This window comes from Pongo pygmaeus, chromosome 14, assembly GCF_028885625.2.
Source record: "Pongo pygmaeus isolate AG05252 chromosome 14, NHGRI_mPonPyg2-v2.0_pri, whole genome shotgun sequence".
Classification (NCBI taxonomy): Eukaryota; Metazoa; Chordata; class Mammalia; order Primates; family Hominidae; genus Pongo; species Pongo pygmaeus.
In genome coordinates, this window is record NC_072387.2 from 108,453,173 (window position 1) to 108,468,353 (window position 15,181).

At 46.0% G+C, this 15,181-nt stretch overlaps 2 protein-coding genes across 2 annotated transcripts in view; both read right to left on the reverse strand.

Annotated features, from left to right (window-relative positions):
* The window catches only part of STK24 (serine/threonine kinase 24), a 129,015-nt gene that overhangs the window by 89,118 nt on the left and 24,716 nt on the right, over positions 1 to 15,181 (reverse strand). The gene's annotated exons all lie outside the window — the stretch shown is intronic.
* On the reverse strand, positions 14,431 to 15,172 carry LOC129011450 (uncharacterized). Its single transcript, XM_054446406.2, has one exon. The coding sequence runs from the start codon at positions 15,153 to 15,155 to the stop codon at positions 14,445 to 14,447; it is 711 nt and encodes a 236-aa protein (XP_054302381.1). The 5' UTR covers positions 15,156 to 15,172; the 3' UTR covers positions 14,431 to 14,444.

Consider the following 15,181-nt stretch of genomic DNA (forward strand, 5'->3'; position numbering starts at 1 on the left):
AACTTACTGCACCTTCAACTGATCTGCTCCAAGGGGAGTTTGTGAGCTCATCTTATTCATTCTCTGCCCAGTCTCTTGCCCCTTCTTTCTCCTTCCTCTATTCTGGTACACACATACACATTCACACACATGCATGCACACTTCTGCCTACAAAACCACACCTTGTGCTAAACCCTCCCTCCTGGAGGGAGATTCCAGAGCAGCCCACCTGCCGCCTGACCTCCTAGGTTCATCTCTGTCACTGCCTCCTTCCCACACTCAGGCCCCGGTGTCCCTTCTTTCTTGCTCCTCAGTGAGGCCCAAACAGGTGAAAATTTCACCATTACTGAGAAAACGACAGAAAAGATAATACTTTGTTCTGCCCTCCCCACCTGTCACAATTTCTGGAAGGCATTCTAAGGAGACACAGGAGTCAGGGCTGGTGGGGAGGGGGACTCAGAAAGGAAAAGGCGACAGCCAAGACTCACACACAGTCACTCCACAGACCTGACATCCACCTGCACACAGCAGAGCACCCGCTGTTTCCATCAAAGGCTCAGCCTGCTGCGCACTTTGTACACAATTTTCCATTTCCATTCGGCTCACTCCAGCTGTGCTGCCCTGAAGCACACACCTCTTTCATGGGTGGTTTCAGCCTGCTACAATACTAACATCCTCCAAAGAGAATAAATACTATAATGCAACTCTTTTTGTGATTCGGCTGCTTTTCTCCATTTTGTCATATTTACATAACAATATTAATGTTGCAAGGGAAGTAGGAGTAAATCTATTGGCACCATAATCTGTTGTCCCCTTCCTATATAAAAATGATTCTTGATGATGAACCATCCCTGGATGCATGGAAGAAAACAATCAAATACTTCTTCTTTGGTGCTCCCACAGTTTGAAAATAATGCTAGATTTTAAAATATCACAAGTCAGCAAAGCAAAATGCTTAAGAGAGTAGGCTTTGGAGTCAGGCTGGCCCAGGGTTCCTATCTCGACTCGAGCCTGGAAGAGGTGAAAAGAATCTCTGCAAAGCTCCGTTTGTTAAAAAAAAAAAAAAAGAAAGAAAGAAAGAAACTTTCATTACCAGCACAGTAATGAGGGCTGCATCATTATTTCTCTCTTATGTTATCTCAGAACTTATTAGGTCCATAATGGCAACTTTTTACTGCTTTGTATTAAAATTACACATAGGAGAAATGGGAACATTACAAATGGCTGGAGGGAGCAAAATGATGTGGCCACTTCAGAAAGCCATTTGGCAATTTCTCAAAAGGTTAAGCATGAAACTACCATATGTGGAAACCAGAGAGTCTCCAAGGGGAAACAAAAAACCTACCCTCTAACCCAGCAACTCCATTCCCAAGAGAACAGGACATTCAAGTCCACGCAGAGACACACACACGGATGTTCACAGCGACATGATTCACAGTAACCGCCAGTGCAAACGGCCTAAATGTCCACCAGCTGGCAAGTAGACAACAAACACGTGGCCCATCCAAACAGAATATGATTCTGCTGCAAAAGGAATGAACAACAGACACAAGCTGCGTCGCAAGCCCCAAGAATGTCATGCTAAGCAAAAGCAGCCAGTCACAAAGGAACACATACTGTGTGGTTGACTTACATGAAATGTCCAGAAAAGGCAAATTTACAGAGCTACAAAGTAGATGCAGAATTGTCCAAGGCTAGGGTGGGGACAGAGATCACCTGTGGAGTGAATGACGATGAGGAATCTTACTGGGGATGAAATGTTCTGCTCTGATTGATGCTAGCTGCACCATTCAGTAAAATTACTAAAACTCATTGCATTTTACACCTGAAATGAATTTTATGATATGTAAAATATATATCAATAAAGCTGTTTAAAAGAAAAACTACACATTACATACCTTTAGACTTCTGCCGCTCACAAATGACTGTGAGATCCTTAAGGGCAAAGACTTCCTTCAGTTCATCTTGCCCCAGCATCTAGTAAAATGCCTGGCACAAGTGAGAGCTGAAATACCCAGTGAAGGACTTTTGAAAACAAAACCAAAAAAAGCTAAGTATTGTTCACAGTTTCATGATTTACCTAAATTTCACATTCCTGTCTACTCTTCCACCTAACTGATCCCCAAAACCAATGACCAGTGCAGGCCACAAAGCTGACAACATGTCCACGAAGCTTGGTGGCAGGCCAGGTCTCACTCATACAGGCCTCTATAACAACTGTTTCAGTACTGAGTGGTTAAGCTAAATATCAAAAGGAAAAAAAAAAAGCTATTGCCCTTATACAAAGGCTGGAATATAACAAAAGCCCACCAAGAGTTTTGCCTAGGCCTTTCCTGGGCCTTAAAGCATGACAAAATAACCAAAGAATTCTTAACAGGACCCATTTAGGATTAAATAAGTTTTACTGGGAGTCTGAAGAAGCTCCCCAGGCCTCCACAGACCAGGTTATTGGGCATCTGAAGGAACTCCCCAAACCTCTGTGATTCAGCAGGAGACAAAATAAGGGTAATCTACCCCAGCACCTGGACCCATTTAGATTAAGTAAATCTACTGAGGCTCCAGAGGAAGGTCTTCAGGACTCACACCTTAGTTATAGACTAAGAGAAGTTACTCACTAATGTCTTTAGATGCACACTTACACACAGGCATATATAGCTTAGAAGGTATATAAGCTCTGGAAAACTTTGTAATTTTGAGTTGGTCTGGGGATAATTTCCAGGCCTTCTCCCTGTAACCGGCTGCAGGAAATAAAAACCCTCTTCCTCCCCAGTTCATCTGCATCTCATTATTGGGCCATGAGAAATAGCAGCCTGACCCTCAGTTTGGTCTGGGAACAGCTTCAAGCTGATCAAAATCAGGACCCAACACTTTCAGCTGCATCCCGACCAACTACGAAGGGCAGTTTGTCTCTATTCAGATGTTCAAAGGAAACTGTTTTCCTAATAGCAGTATTATGAAAACTTTTGAGGTTGTGAGCAGAGAAGAGACCACGATGTCAGCATCAGAGACAGAAAGTGGGAGGGTTCAGGAAAATTATAACCTAACTTAGAATAAACTCTTAAATTCTTTCAAGAGATATTTCTTATTTTTGACTTAGAAGCTGCCAATGTAATAAATGTACCAGATGCTGTCCCTACAGAATTAAATCATGTAATCCCCATCTCTTCAAAGATAAGGAAACCAGAACACAAAGGTGAGATGAACTGTAGGAAAGATTTGAACCAGTTTGTCTCAACAGCCTGTGCCCTCATGCATGACACTTTACCCTTTTACCATGAGGAAGTGTATTTTATCTGCACATCTAAACAGCACGCACTTACGGTATTACTGAAGCTTGGGGGTTAGCAGGGTGTATCACACAAATTCCGGGAAATGTGGAATAGAGTGAGCAATACTTTTCCACTCACTACTCCATTACTGCTGCTACAATAGTTAGTTGAGAAAATAAAATCGTGCATTTCAAAGCAATCTCTTCCTTGGCACAGATCAAAGGACACAGAACTCAAGTGAGTCAAAGCTCGTTCCATCTCCACCCACTGTTCTCCAAGGATCCACTAGGACTTTAACCACGGGCCATTTATAACTCATTTCTTATCCCGACTTGAAGACAAAGGTCATTTACAAGACTGCATTATTTTCTGGACATGGTAATCAGCTCTCATGATTTAATATTTTCCTGACATCACACTCCACCGACTCTAGCGCTGACTGGTATGTCAGCCATTTTAAAGCATTGTAAATGGGACTTAAATAAGCAATGTTTTGGAAGGTGTGCAAACCTAAATAAATATTGCTGAGTAGGGACCATTCCAGCCAACTCTCTCGTCTGTTAAGGTAAAAAGGACTGAGAAAAACAATACATTCATCCTATGCACACACACACACACACACACACAAAACGGCCAGTCTCTACCAACTGGTTGGTTCCAACTTCCTCACAGCCCTGCCTTTTACTGATGGTAACCAGAACAGGGCCAGCCTCACAAACTCCGGGGTCAACTCAAGTGACAACACAATAACCCCTCATACTCACAGAGCACTCTGTTTTTCAGGAAACCAGCATATAAATGGCTTCCTAGACCCAAGAAACAGCCTACAAGGTAGTTCATGCACTTCAGATAAAGAAACACATTAAAAATCATACAGCTGAGCCTAATAAATGCTCGGGTTTCCCGGTTCCCAGGTTCCTTTCCATATTAGTCCCTTGTTCCCGGAGTGAAAGTGACGGGAAGCAAAGCAGACCACAGCCTTAGAAAGGCTGATGGTGCAATATACTTTCTATGCGTTTGTCTTTTACTCTACTTTTTCCATCTACACGTCCAAGTACCAACGCTTACCCTGTATGTCCGTAAGAGGTCAGTTGAAATCTAGACCCCCTCATTTCCAAACACCAGAACATGCGGCCTGACAGGAACGGGTGTATTTGTGGAGACGATGGGACGGAGTACAAAGTCTCAGATCCACCACTCCCTGTAGCAGAAAACAGCAGCCAGCTAGTGTGGACCTGGAAGGCCCAATGACTGAAGCCCCCGGGGGCCTAGAGGTGCCAGCAAAGGCCAGGGGAGGGGAGAGAGGCCGTGGCTCCGCTCCGGCTGGAAGGAGGAGACCAGTCATGCCATCCTCCAAAGTTTACAGCTTCGGGAAAATCCTCTCTACCCAAGTGCCCCCACGGAGTTGTTTTTTTCCCCAAAAAAGAGAACTAAACACTTGAAGGGCAAGCCAAATGAATAATGCAACAAATGTGCTCCCACGGTTGGACCTGACAGGAAGTCTGCATACATTTACTTAACTGCGGCTCTCTCAATACAACTGAACTTTGATTCGGCACTCAGATTTGAGAAACCTCGACCCTCCAGAAGCACCAAGCAAAAAAGGTCTCCAAGCACAAACACAGCTGCCCCAAATTCCCGTTCCGCCCAAACTGCACCTCTCAGAGGGGGGCCTCAGTCCTGCTCTCAGAACATTCTGGTGCGTAATAAAGACACACACTAGAAAAGGTCAAACAGCTGGTCTCCATCAACAGCAGCTGAGAAGCAGCAGGTGAGGTCAGGGTGGGCGTGGACCTGAAGACGCGGGTCTGAGCGCTGCAGAGAGACAGAGAACACAGAGAGCAGGGAGGCAGCAACAGGGGACCCTGCACTGTGGCCCGGAAGCCCTCTACTCCCAAGTGGCCCCCAAGGATGGTGCTGAACTATGGTAGGACGCAGGACACCCCCCGACTGTGAGAGAGGAGCTGCCAGCCGCCCCGAGGGTGAAGCCTGCAGATGCGGTGCCGGTCATCAATGGCTTCTATTGAACGGATCACCGCCAGAAGCTGCCATCCACAACTCAGTATCCGGCAGATTCGCTCACCCACACGCATAAACCACATGCTACGCAAAAGAAACCTGATTTTACTTCTGGGACTTTTTTCATCTTAGGCTTCATAAGAACAGCACACAATGTAAACTGGCAAGTGTGAGTATCCTGGCTCTAATTTGGAGTCATCTTAGTGGATCTCAGGTTTAAAAATAGCTATGAAGAGGCTTCCAGTAAAAGCCATTAAATGAAAGGTGCATTTACATTAGGCTGCTGTGGCCCACGCTGAAGTTAATAAAGGAAGGAGTGTGAGAAGAAAAGTCCATCTGCAATAAAACTAGGAACTACTCTCACCTGAACCCACAGATGACAAAGACTACCTGCCGGGCACACTGACCTCTGCCCCAGGCTGAGGCGACAACTGAGACCCTAGGCCAGCACAGGGGCAGGCGGCTCTGAAACTGGGGTGGCAGGTACATTCCCGTTGCCCAACTGCAGACACAGAAGCCCCCAGCAGGCCTGGCCCACGAGGGCATCTCCACTTCCCTAACCAAAAAGGCTTCCTGGAAGAAAGGCTAGCTTTGCACCGTGGGCCCCAGGCAACTGGGCCCTGACCCTGCATCTGGGGAGCAAGGGCCCTACTGGGAGTGGCGCAGCCCCCCTGGAGTATCTCATCCCGCCGGGTAGAGCAGGCTGAGGCACAGCCCGCCGGCAGAAGGCAGGGCAGGCCGGAGAGGAGAGGACAGAGCCGCCTGCCCCAGGAGGCAGTGCTCTCCACCCTCTACGCCGACCCCAGGCCAGGGTACATGGCAGGTCCCCTCCTAAGCCAAAGAATCCACACTGAGGTATGCGGAGACGCCTCTACAAGGAAAGACAGTGGTGAAAAAGAAAACAAGCAAAAGGAAAATATTTCCGAATTCCCAAGGGAGAGGGGAAACATTTCAGAAAAATACTTCTCTCAACTCTCAAAGAAATTACAGACAATTCGGAGCACCTTTTAAGTCTCCAAAAAGCAATAACACAGCTAGAGATGAAGGTAATAAAAATCATTATCAAAATAAACATCACATTAAAAGCAGCAAAAAGTAGAAAACAATGACATAAAAGCGTATCATCTGAAGAATGGAAGCGCTAAAAAGATGGAAAAGTGATCAGAAAAGATGTTCCATACCTGAAAATGAAAATAAGCAAAAGGCAAAAACCCCAGTTAAAAAAACTTTCAGTTAGTTTATCCTAGGGAAATAGACAAGTGAAAAGATTCATATGTCCAAAGTTTTCCAAAAATGTTTTTAAAGCTGCAAACTACCTAGGTAGACATCAATGTAAAATTAATGACAGGAATTGGTCCTCTTTTGATTGGAGGACAGGCGTACTCATACACACATCCAAAGAAAACACGTGGAATGATGTACACTGAGATGTTAACAGTATGTTCTCTGTTTTTCTGCACTGTCCCAGTTGCTAGCAATGAGCCTGTTTCACACAGGCATACTTCGGGAAAAGCAGGGCAACATCTCAATTTTTAATGTACACACATGCAGATCAAAAAGCGCCAGACTAGGCCAGGCACAGTGGCTCACGCCTGTAATCCCAGCACTTTGGGAGGCCGAGGCGGGTGGATCACGAGGTCAGGAGATCGAGACCACGATGAAACCCCGTCTCTACTAAAAATACAAAAAATTAGCCGAGCGTAGTGGCTGGCGCCTGTAGTCCCAGCTACTCGGGAGGCTGAGGCAGGAGAATGGCGTGAACCTGGGAGGCGGAGCTTGCAGTGAGCTGAGATGGAGCCACTGCACTCCAGCCTGGGTGACAGAGCAAGACTCCATCTCAAAAAAAAAAAAAAAAAAAAAAGGGGCCAGACTTGGCTTCAGGAAGAAGATTTTAAGTTTATTCCTGGCTGCTCAAAGTCAGTGATTAGACAACTCAAATCCATTACGCTAAATCAATATGGATAATAATAAAGAAGCTAAAAGCGGCAAATGTCTTTCTATATTAGATGAAGCATCCTGAATTATATTACACTAAACACTGTAATTACTGCATGACTTTTAAATAATTCTTTCCATAAGGAAAACTGACAAAATGAAAATACAAAAAAAGAGAAATCATTCAAGAAAAAAATGTTACCTTAAAACTCTTCTTCTGAAGCTAAAAAAAAAAATGAAAGCTTAAAGAAATCGGGAGATCACAGGAACTGCTTAAGATCTGAATAGAATTCAACACCAGTCTTAAAGTCCTTGTCATTCTGGCTTTCACTGATTAAGGCTAAGAGAACAGGAATAACTTCTGATACATCAAATTGTTCAGTTTAAAAGCGCACAGATGACCACTGCGGCAAAGGCTGGGCAGGGTGCTGGGGTCCACCTGATGCCTAATGCCCACCCCCACTGTCCCCCAACCCCTGCTCACAAGAGACAGCTGCGAAAGGGCCGCTGGCACACAGCGTGGCACCTTCTCCCAAAGGCAGTGTTATCCCAGATGATCTGGTGAGCAGTTCAGGCAGATCTCAAATGGCCTGCCCCATCTGAGAAAGCCCTTACTTTCAAAAGCCTTCTATCTACCAACTCTTAGAAAAACACACACGAGTAATTCACTTTAAAAGCCTTTTTATAATTTTGCATTAAAAAAAAAAATGAAATCACCAGACCTGTCAAAAGCTGAATCTATGCCAGAAGGAGACTAGATTTTGCCAAGAATATGGTGAACAGGGACTTCCTTCAGTCCCCTGGCCACAAGTGGCCTCACTCACCACCAGATGGGCTGCGTGTCCTTCCACCTGGTCTCGCAATCAACCAACCCAGAGATAAGCAGGCCAGCTTATCCTCCAAACATCGCCCACAACAGGCCTGAGCTCCAACCCTACAAACACAGGTGGGGCAGCCCCTATCACGGAAAGCCAAATTCCCATTTTTAGTTTCCAGTGAGATGTCAAGAACCAAGCAACAGGCTCAGAAGAGCCAAGAAAATGGACTCTTTCAACTAAAAAAAGGCCAGAACACATGAACTCCTTGTGTTTGTCAGTGGACTCTAGTTACTCACACCTGGATCTCTGAGGCCCTGAACATCTGTGTTTCCCCTTCCTTCCATATCTAATTTTTTTTTTTTTTTGAGATGGAGTTTCACTCTTGTTGCCCAGGCTGGAGTGCAATGGCACCATCTCGGCTCACCTCAACCTCCACCTCCCGGGTTCAAGCAATTCTCCTGCCTCAGCCTTCCGAGTAGCTGGGATTACAGGCATGTGCCACCATACCCAGCTAATTTTTTTGTATTTTTAGTAAAGACAGGGTTTCACCATGTTAGCCAGGATGGTCTCGATCTCCTGAACTCGTGATCCACCCGCCTCAGCCTCCCAAAGTGCTGGGATTACAGGCGTGAGCCACCGCGCCCAGCTATCTAATTGTTTTAAGGGGTAACTTTTATATGAAAATTTATATTAAAATTGTGGCCAGGCCAGTGGCTCACACCTGTCAACCTAAGCACTTTGGGAGGCCAAGGTGGGAGAATCGTTTGAGGCCAGGAGTTAGAGACCAGTCTGGGCAACATAATGAGACCTCATCTCCACCAAAAATTTAAACAATGAGCCGGGCACGGTGGCACACGCCTGTAGTCCCAGCTACTCAGGAGGCTGTGGCATGAGGACTGCTTGAGAGCACCAGTTTGAGGCTATAGTTAGCCATTACCGCATCGCTGCACTCCAGCTTAAGCGACAGAATGAGACCCTATTTTTTTAAAACAAAATTAATGATCAACTATGATAAAAAGTCAATAGGTTGTTTGCAGTGAGCTGGTTTTCCAGTATTTGTACCGAGACACCTCTTGTCCAGGATTCCTGTAATGACACGCCATGTGCTGGGGAGGCAAGATTAGGAGTAAAATCAATAGCTGTGAGATGGTTTTCTCTGCAAGGCTCTCAGTTGTATTCAGCCAACAATTTAGTAAACTTCGCCTTATTACCAACTCTTTGTGACCAAAGGAGCAAACTGAGAAAATACATGATGCGCAAGCACCTTTCCTATACTTCAATATCACAGCCTCATTCACCTTCTCATCTCCAGTAAACTGATCCCACACTGTAGTTCTTATTCACACAGAGCAAACTACTGCTAAACCCTTGTGGTAGATGAGGCTATTTATGCAGCTGGGCCACCAAGCCCTCCCCTCTCCCTTAAGAACTCAGAGAGACTCTAACTCCCCGCTCCAGCAGCAAATCTACTGGAGGAGCTGACACCACATGAACAGAAGAACGTGGAGTCTAAGGCCAGGTGCATGTGGGTTCAAATTCACCTCCACCTCTTACGAGTTATTTGCCTCTCTAGGCCTTAGTTTACTCGCCTGTAAAAAATACAGAAAAATGCATACATATTATAGTTCCTGGGGCTAAAACTAAGACGTTTTCTTATTCTCCTGGGGCTAAAATAAGACAATTTTTTATTTTCCTGGAGCAAAAATACAGTTTTTTTAAAACTGGACATAGTAAGTGCTCCCCTGTTCCCATTACAGTGTGACCTGCAGCCTCAGCTGCATTGTCCTTTCTAACCCACAACTGCCAATGCTACATAAAGAAGCAGCTGAATCACAAGTGACAGGCACACCCAGTAAATTCCAACTAAAGGCTGAGATAGGAAAATAAATCATCAAGTGACAAGAAACTGTCTCATCTCAAGGGTTTACCCTCAAATCACACAGCTGATGATGCGTACACTTCACTATTATTCTCCCTTGTGTCACATCTTTCTACATGAAAATAGAACAAATGGCTAGGCACAGTGGCTCACACCTGTAATCCCAGCACTGTGGGAGGCCGAGGTGGGCGGATTACCTGAGGTCAGGAGTTCAAGACCACCCTGGCCAACATGGCAAAACCTTGTCTCTACTAGAATTACAAAAATTAGCCAGGCATGGTGACAGGCACCTGTAATCCCAGCTACTCAGGAGGCTGAGGCAGGAGAATCACTTGAACTTGAGAGGTGGAGGTTGCAGTGACCCAAGATCATGCCACTGCACTCCAGCCCAGGTGACAGAGTGAGACTCTGTCTCAAAAAAAAAAAAAAAAAAAAAGAGTAAATGACTGGATCTACCATATGACCTTCAATACACATGTAGCTCTCCCAAGGTATGCCCTTTAGTAATAACAAATAGAGAAGACCCCAATCCGTGCCCCGGGATAGGACAATGGTCAAGAGGCAGGGGCCTCCTGCAATTAGGCTGTTGCTAATACAAGCCCCAATGGAGACACTATCCTGAGACCATGTAGATAACACGTGCTGTGAAACACAATTTCAGTGAAGAGAATTTTTTTCTTTTGACCGTCTGAAACATATGCAGCTAACCACCAACAATGCTTGCGCAACTTCCTCCATGAGCCTAAATACTTCTGTCTTAGTCAGCTCAGCCTGTGCAACGTTTATAAACAACATCAATTCATTGCTTACAGTTCTGGAGGTTGGGTAGTTCAAGGTCAAGGCACTGGCAGATTCAGTGTGTACTGAGTGCCATTCCTCATGGACGGCACCTCCTAGCTCTGTCCTCACATAGCAAAAGGGACAAAGAAGCTCCCTCGGACCTCTTTTGTGAGGGCACTGATATGGTTGGAGGTTCCCTTCAAACTGCATGATGAAATGCAACCCCAGTGTTGGAGGCGGGGCCTGCTGGGAGGTGTGTGGATCATGGGGGTGGATCCCTCGCGGCTTGGTGCTGTCCTCATAATAGTGAGTTCCAGCAAGATCTCGTTGTTTAAAATTGTGTGGCACCTTCCCTCTCTCTCCATTGCTCCCACTCTCGCCATGTGACTGCCTGTTCCCACTTCACCTTCGGCCATGAGTCAAAGCTCCCTGAGGCCTCCCCAGCAGCCAGAGAAGCCTGTACCATGCTTCCTGTACAGCCTGCAGAACCATAAGCCAACTAAACCTCTTTCCTTTATAAATTACTTTATAGCAACAGAAGAACAGCCTAAGACAGGCACTAATTCCATTCATGAAGGCAGAACCCTCATTAGCTAATCACCTAATCACCTCCTAAAGGCCCCACCTCGAAACACAATTGCACTAAGATTCACAACATGACTGTGGAGAGACGTAAGCATTCAGACCACAGTAGCTACCTATTTCCTTCCCTCCTGACTATGCCTGGTGTAACCTCACAGAGTTAGGTGGTCTCACATCTCTTCAATGATCTTGACTTTTCCACAAGAATCTCACTTCCACAGGTGGGTCGTCTGCAGCATACTACTAGCTCATTAATACATTTTGTTTATAGTGGCTAGGGCTGTAACACTGCAGGCTTCCCTTTGATGACTCAATTCGATACTCCACAAAGATTTTCATCCTAGTTCATGAAACGTCATTAACACTGTTAGTCATTTACAACTGAGGGAATTCTCTAGAAGCAGTAAAAGCTTTCTTGTTTCTTCTTTCTCATTTTACATAGGAACAGGCCAAGCACAGTGGCTCATGCCCATAATACCAGCACTTTGGGAGGTCAAGGTTGGAAGATCGCATGAGCCCAGGAGTTTGAGACCAGCCTGAGCAACACAGGTGGACCCTGTCCCTACAAAAAATAGTTGGGCATGGTGGTGCACACCTGTAGTCTCTGCTACTTCGAAGCTGAGGCAGAAGGATCGCCTGCGCCTGGGAGGTAGAGGCTACAGTGAGCCATGATCACACCACTGCACTCCAGCCTGGGTGAGGAAGCAAGACCCTCTCTCCAAAAACAACAACAACAACAACAAAAAGGAATGGCCTCTTTCTTGTAGTTTTGTCTTCTCTCTCTAAAGACAAACCATCAGTAACCATCACTCAAGTCTAGTTGTGCTTTCTAATACCTATACTGGTGTCCCATGAAAGCTCACGGACACAGCATCCTTTTCTCAGCAGGGTAGAAGCCTAAAGCTCTGGGCTCAAAAGTAAAAAAATACTCATTTGCATGTTATTTTGCATAAACTCTCTTGTTTAGTTCCAGATGCCCAATTCTAAGTATGCAAAATAAAATGAAACCATTTATACAGCTTACTGCTTCCAGTGTTTTCAATTCAGTGCTTTAACAATAAAAGCAAAAAGAAAATCTTCTGAATCAATTTCTGAATTAAGTTCCTTAATCAACTTCTGAATTAAGTTGAAGATTAAGTTCAACTTAAAAAAAAAATACATGCATATATATTGTGACCAGCCTATAAAAATCAAGACTTGGCCAGGCGTGGTGGCTCACGCCTGTAATCCCAGCACTTTGGAAGGCTGAGGCGGGTGGATCACGAGGTCAGGAGATCGAGATCATCCTGGCTAACATGGTGAAACCCCATCTCTACTAAAAATACAAAACATTAGCCAGGCATGGTGGCGGGCGCCTGTAGTCCCAGCTACTCGGGAGGCTGAGGCAGGAGAATGGCGTGAACCCGGGAGGCGGAGCTTGCAGTGAGCCGAGATCGCGCCACTGCATTCCAGCCTGGGCGACAGAGTGAGACTCAGTCTCAAAAAAAAAAAACAAAAAAAAAAACAAGACTTACCTACGTTTCCCATTTCTCCTTGTTTTCTGTCCCTCAAGCAAAATCAGAAATAAGCTACGAGACCACCAAGCCTTCTTCAAGGCTATTCTGAGTTATCTAATCCATTAAGGAGACTTGGAACCCCCGTCATACTTTCTCTTTTTTTTTTTTTTTCTTAGCACTTTTATCCTACTCCAAACTAAATCTTTCTATCACGGCTTCTTTCTCATTATTTCATGCAGGAGGGAGGAAAGAAAAACCTAACCCTTCTCATCTGTGTCAGGCAACCCAAACTACAGTCCACTCTGTGAAGAGACCCACCTGCCTGGAACGCCCTCTACCCACCAACACCTTCAGGAACTGCTCAAATGCTGACTCCTCCAGGAAGGGTTCCTTTCTTTCACCCAGTTTGTGCCTCTCTCTGGTTACTATTAGCCTGGACTCCAATGCTTGCTAGAATGTCTGCCCGAAGCTGGCCTGTGAGTTCATTAAGGACAGCAGGTATGGCATAGGAATCTTCCCCAGGCTCCACCATGGTGCATTAAACATAGCAGACATTCAATAAATCTTTGTTGAGAAATGAGCATCATGTCTCATCAGGAGTATGAAAAGCACTTAAGTGCTGGCAGAAATTGGATTGCTTGAGGGGTCTTGGTTAGAGGTTCGTGACATTGCTGATGGAACTGCTGCGATAAGGAAGGAAGAAAAAAGTCAAATGGCCTTGGCAAGCCTTCTCTTCAGTTCTAAATGTACGATAGTGAACAATCCTTTGCAATTAAGGGAACCACAGAATCCTTCCTCTCCACATTAGTTACCCCTGGGGAATAAAACCATACTTCTGTATTGTCTAATTTTTAAACAATTAGTCATGTATTGATTCTATATTTTGAATAAATTAAACTTTATAATAGCTTGATTTTTATTAAAAGGAATCTTTACATCAGCAGGGAGAGGCACTATGGGGTATTTTCCCCTCCCTACAATGACCACCCACAGGGACAAGGATGATGGGAAGGGACGCAGACCCTGGACGCTGGGTACCAAATTGATCAGAAACATGGGAGAAGCTGTGGTCAGCAAGGTGGGGACAGGCCAGCTGGGGACACAAGTGGCTACGGGACAGCAGAGAGGCAAACCATTTGCAGCTAAGCGGTACTAGGTCTTCTTCCACTCAACCCAGCTGGGAAAGGACTAAGGGAAATTTGAGGCAGAGAAAACAAAGCAGGAGGTCCTCCTTAGAGAAGGACATGCACTCAGCTTTTAAACCTGGCCTCGAAGTGAACTGGGGAACAGAGGACCAAAAAGAGCTATGAGAACTGCCCATTAGAATCTGACCTTGTGGAGGTCCAGGGTGGCTACCGAGGGCGCCTTGAGAACCCCAAGGGCAGGCAGCTTTCTGAGTGGCAGACCAACCACGGGGACCCAGGATCTGCCACTCCAGAGAAACTGCCTTCGGTCTAGTCAGAAACCGAAGACGCCAACAAGGGGAAGATGGCACCTGCAGAAAACCACTTGAGTAGGGCCAAGAGGACACGTTTTCAGGATACCCTCACTGATTTCCAGGCAGTGGAACTATCCTGTAGGACGCTCCAGTGGTGGATGCATGTCACTATACATTTGTCAAAACCCACTGAACGTACACCAAGAGTGAGCTGCACTGTCAGCGATGGATTCGGGTAATGACAACACGTCAACGCAGGCTCATCAGCTGTGACAAACGCACCACTCTGGCACAGGATGCTGACACCAGGGGAGGCCCCGTGGGTGTTGGAGCCAAGGGGATGGGAAATCTCTGCACCTTACACTCAATTTTGTTGTGCTCCAAAACTGCTCTAAAAAAAAAAAAATAAAGTGTATTTAAAAAATAATGGCAGCCACCACGGTAGGCTAAGCTCCAGAGTCCTTGTGGGGTGCGTGAGAGCCGGACGGGCACTTGGCAACTCTGGGCCTTGCTGAGGAAAGGGTGAAGGAGGTCCCCAGAAGCCGAGGGGCCAATGTCATTACATGCGTTCGTGCGCAAACCTGCCGGTGGGGAGCACAAGCAGCAGTGCCCAGAGGCTTCGGGAGCTCCTCCGAGTTTTCTCAGAGGTGCCGGCAGAGGTGGAAGGCCACATCCACCAAAGAGAAAGGAAAGGTGGAGATGCAGACAAGGCGGGCCAGGCCTGTCAGGAAAAGAAATGAAACCTACATCCCTCCTCCAAGGAACGAAAAAGCAGCTCAAGGATTCCAGGCACCCAAGAGGCCTCCTTTGGCCTTTTTCCAGTTCTGTTCTGAGCATCACCCAAAATTCAAAGAAAACATCTCGGCCTATCCGTGGGTGATGCTGCACAGAGACTGGGAGAGATGGGAGAGACAACACTGCTGCAGATGCCCAGTAGCCTAGGAAAAGGAGGAGCAGCATGAGAAGGATCCTGCTGCAGGCTGGGC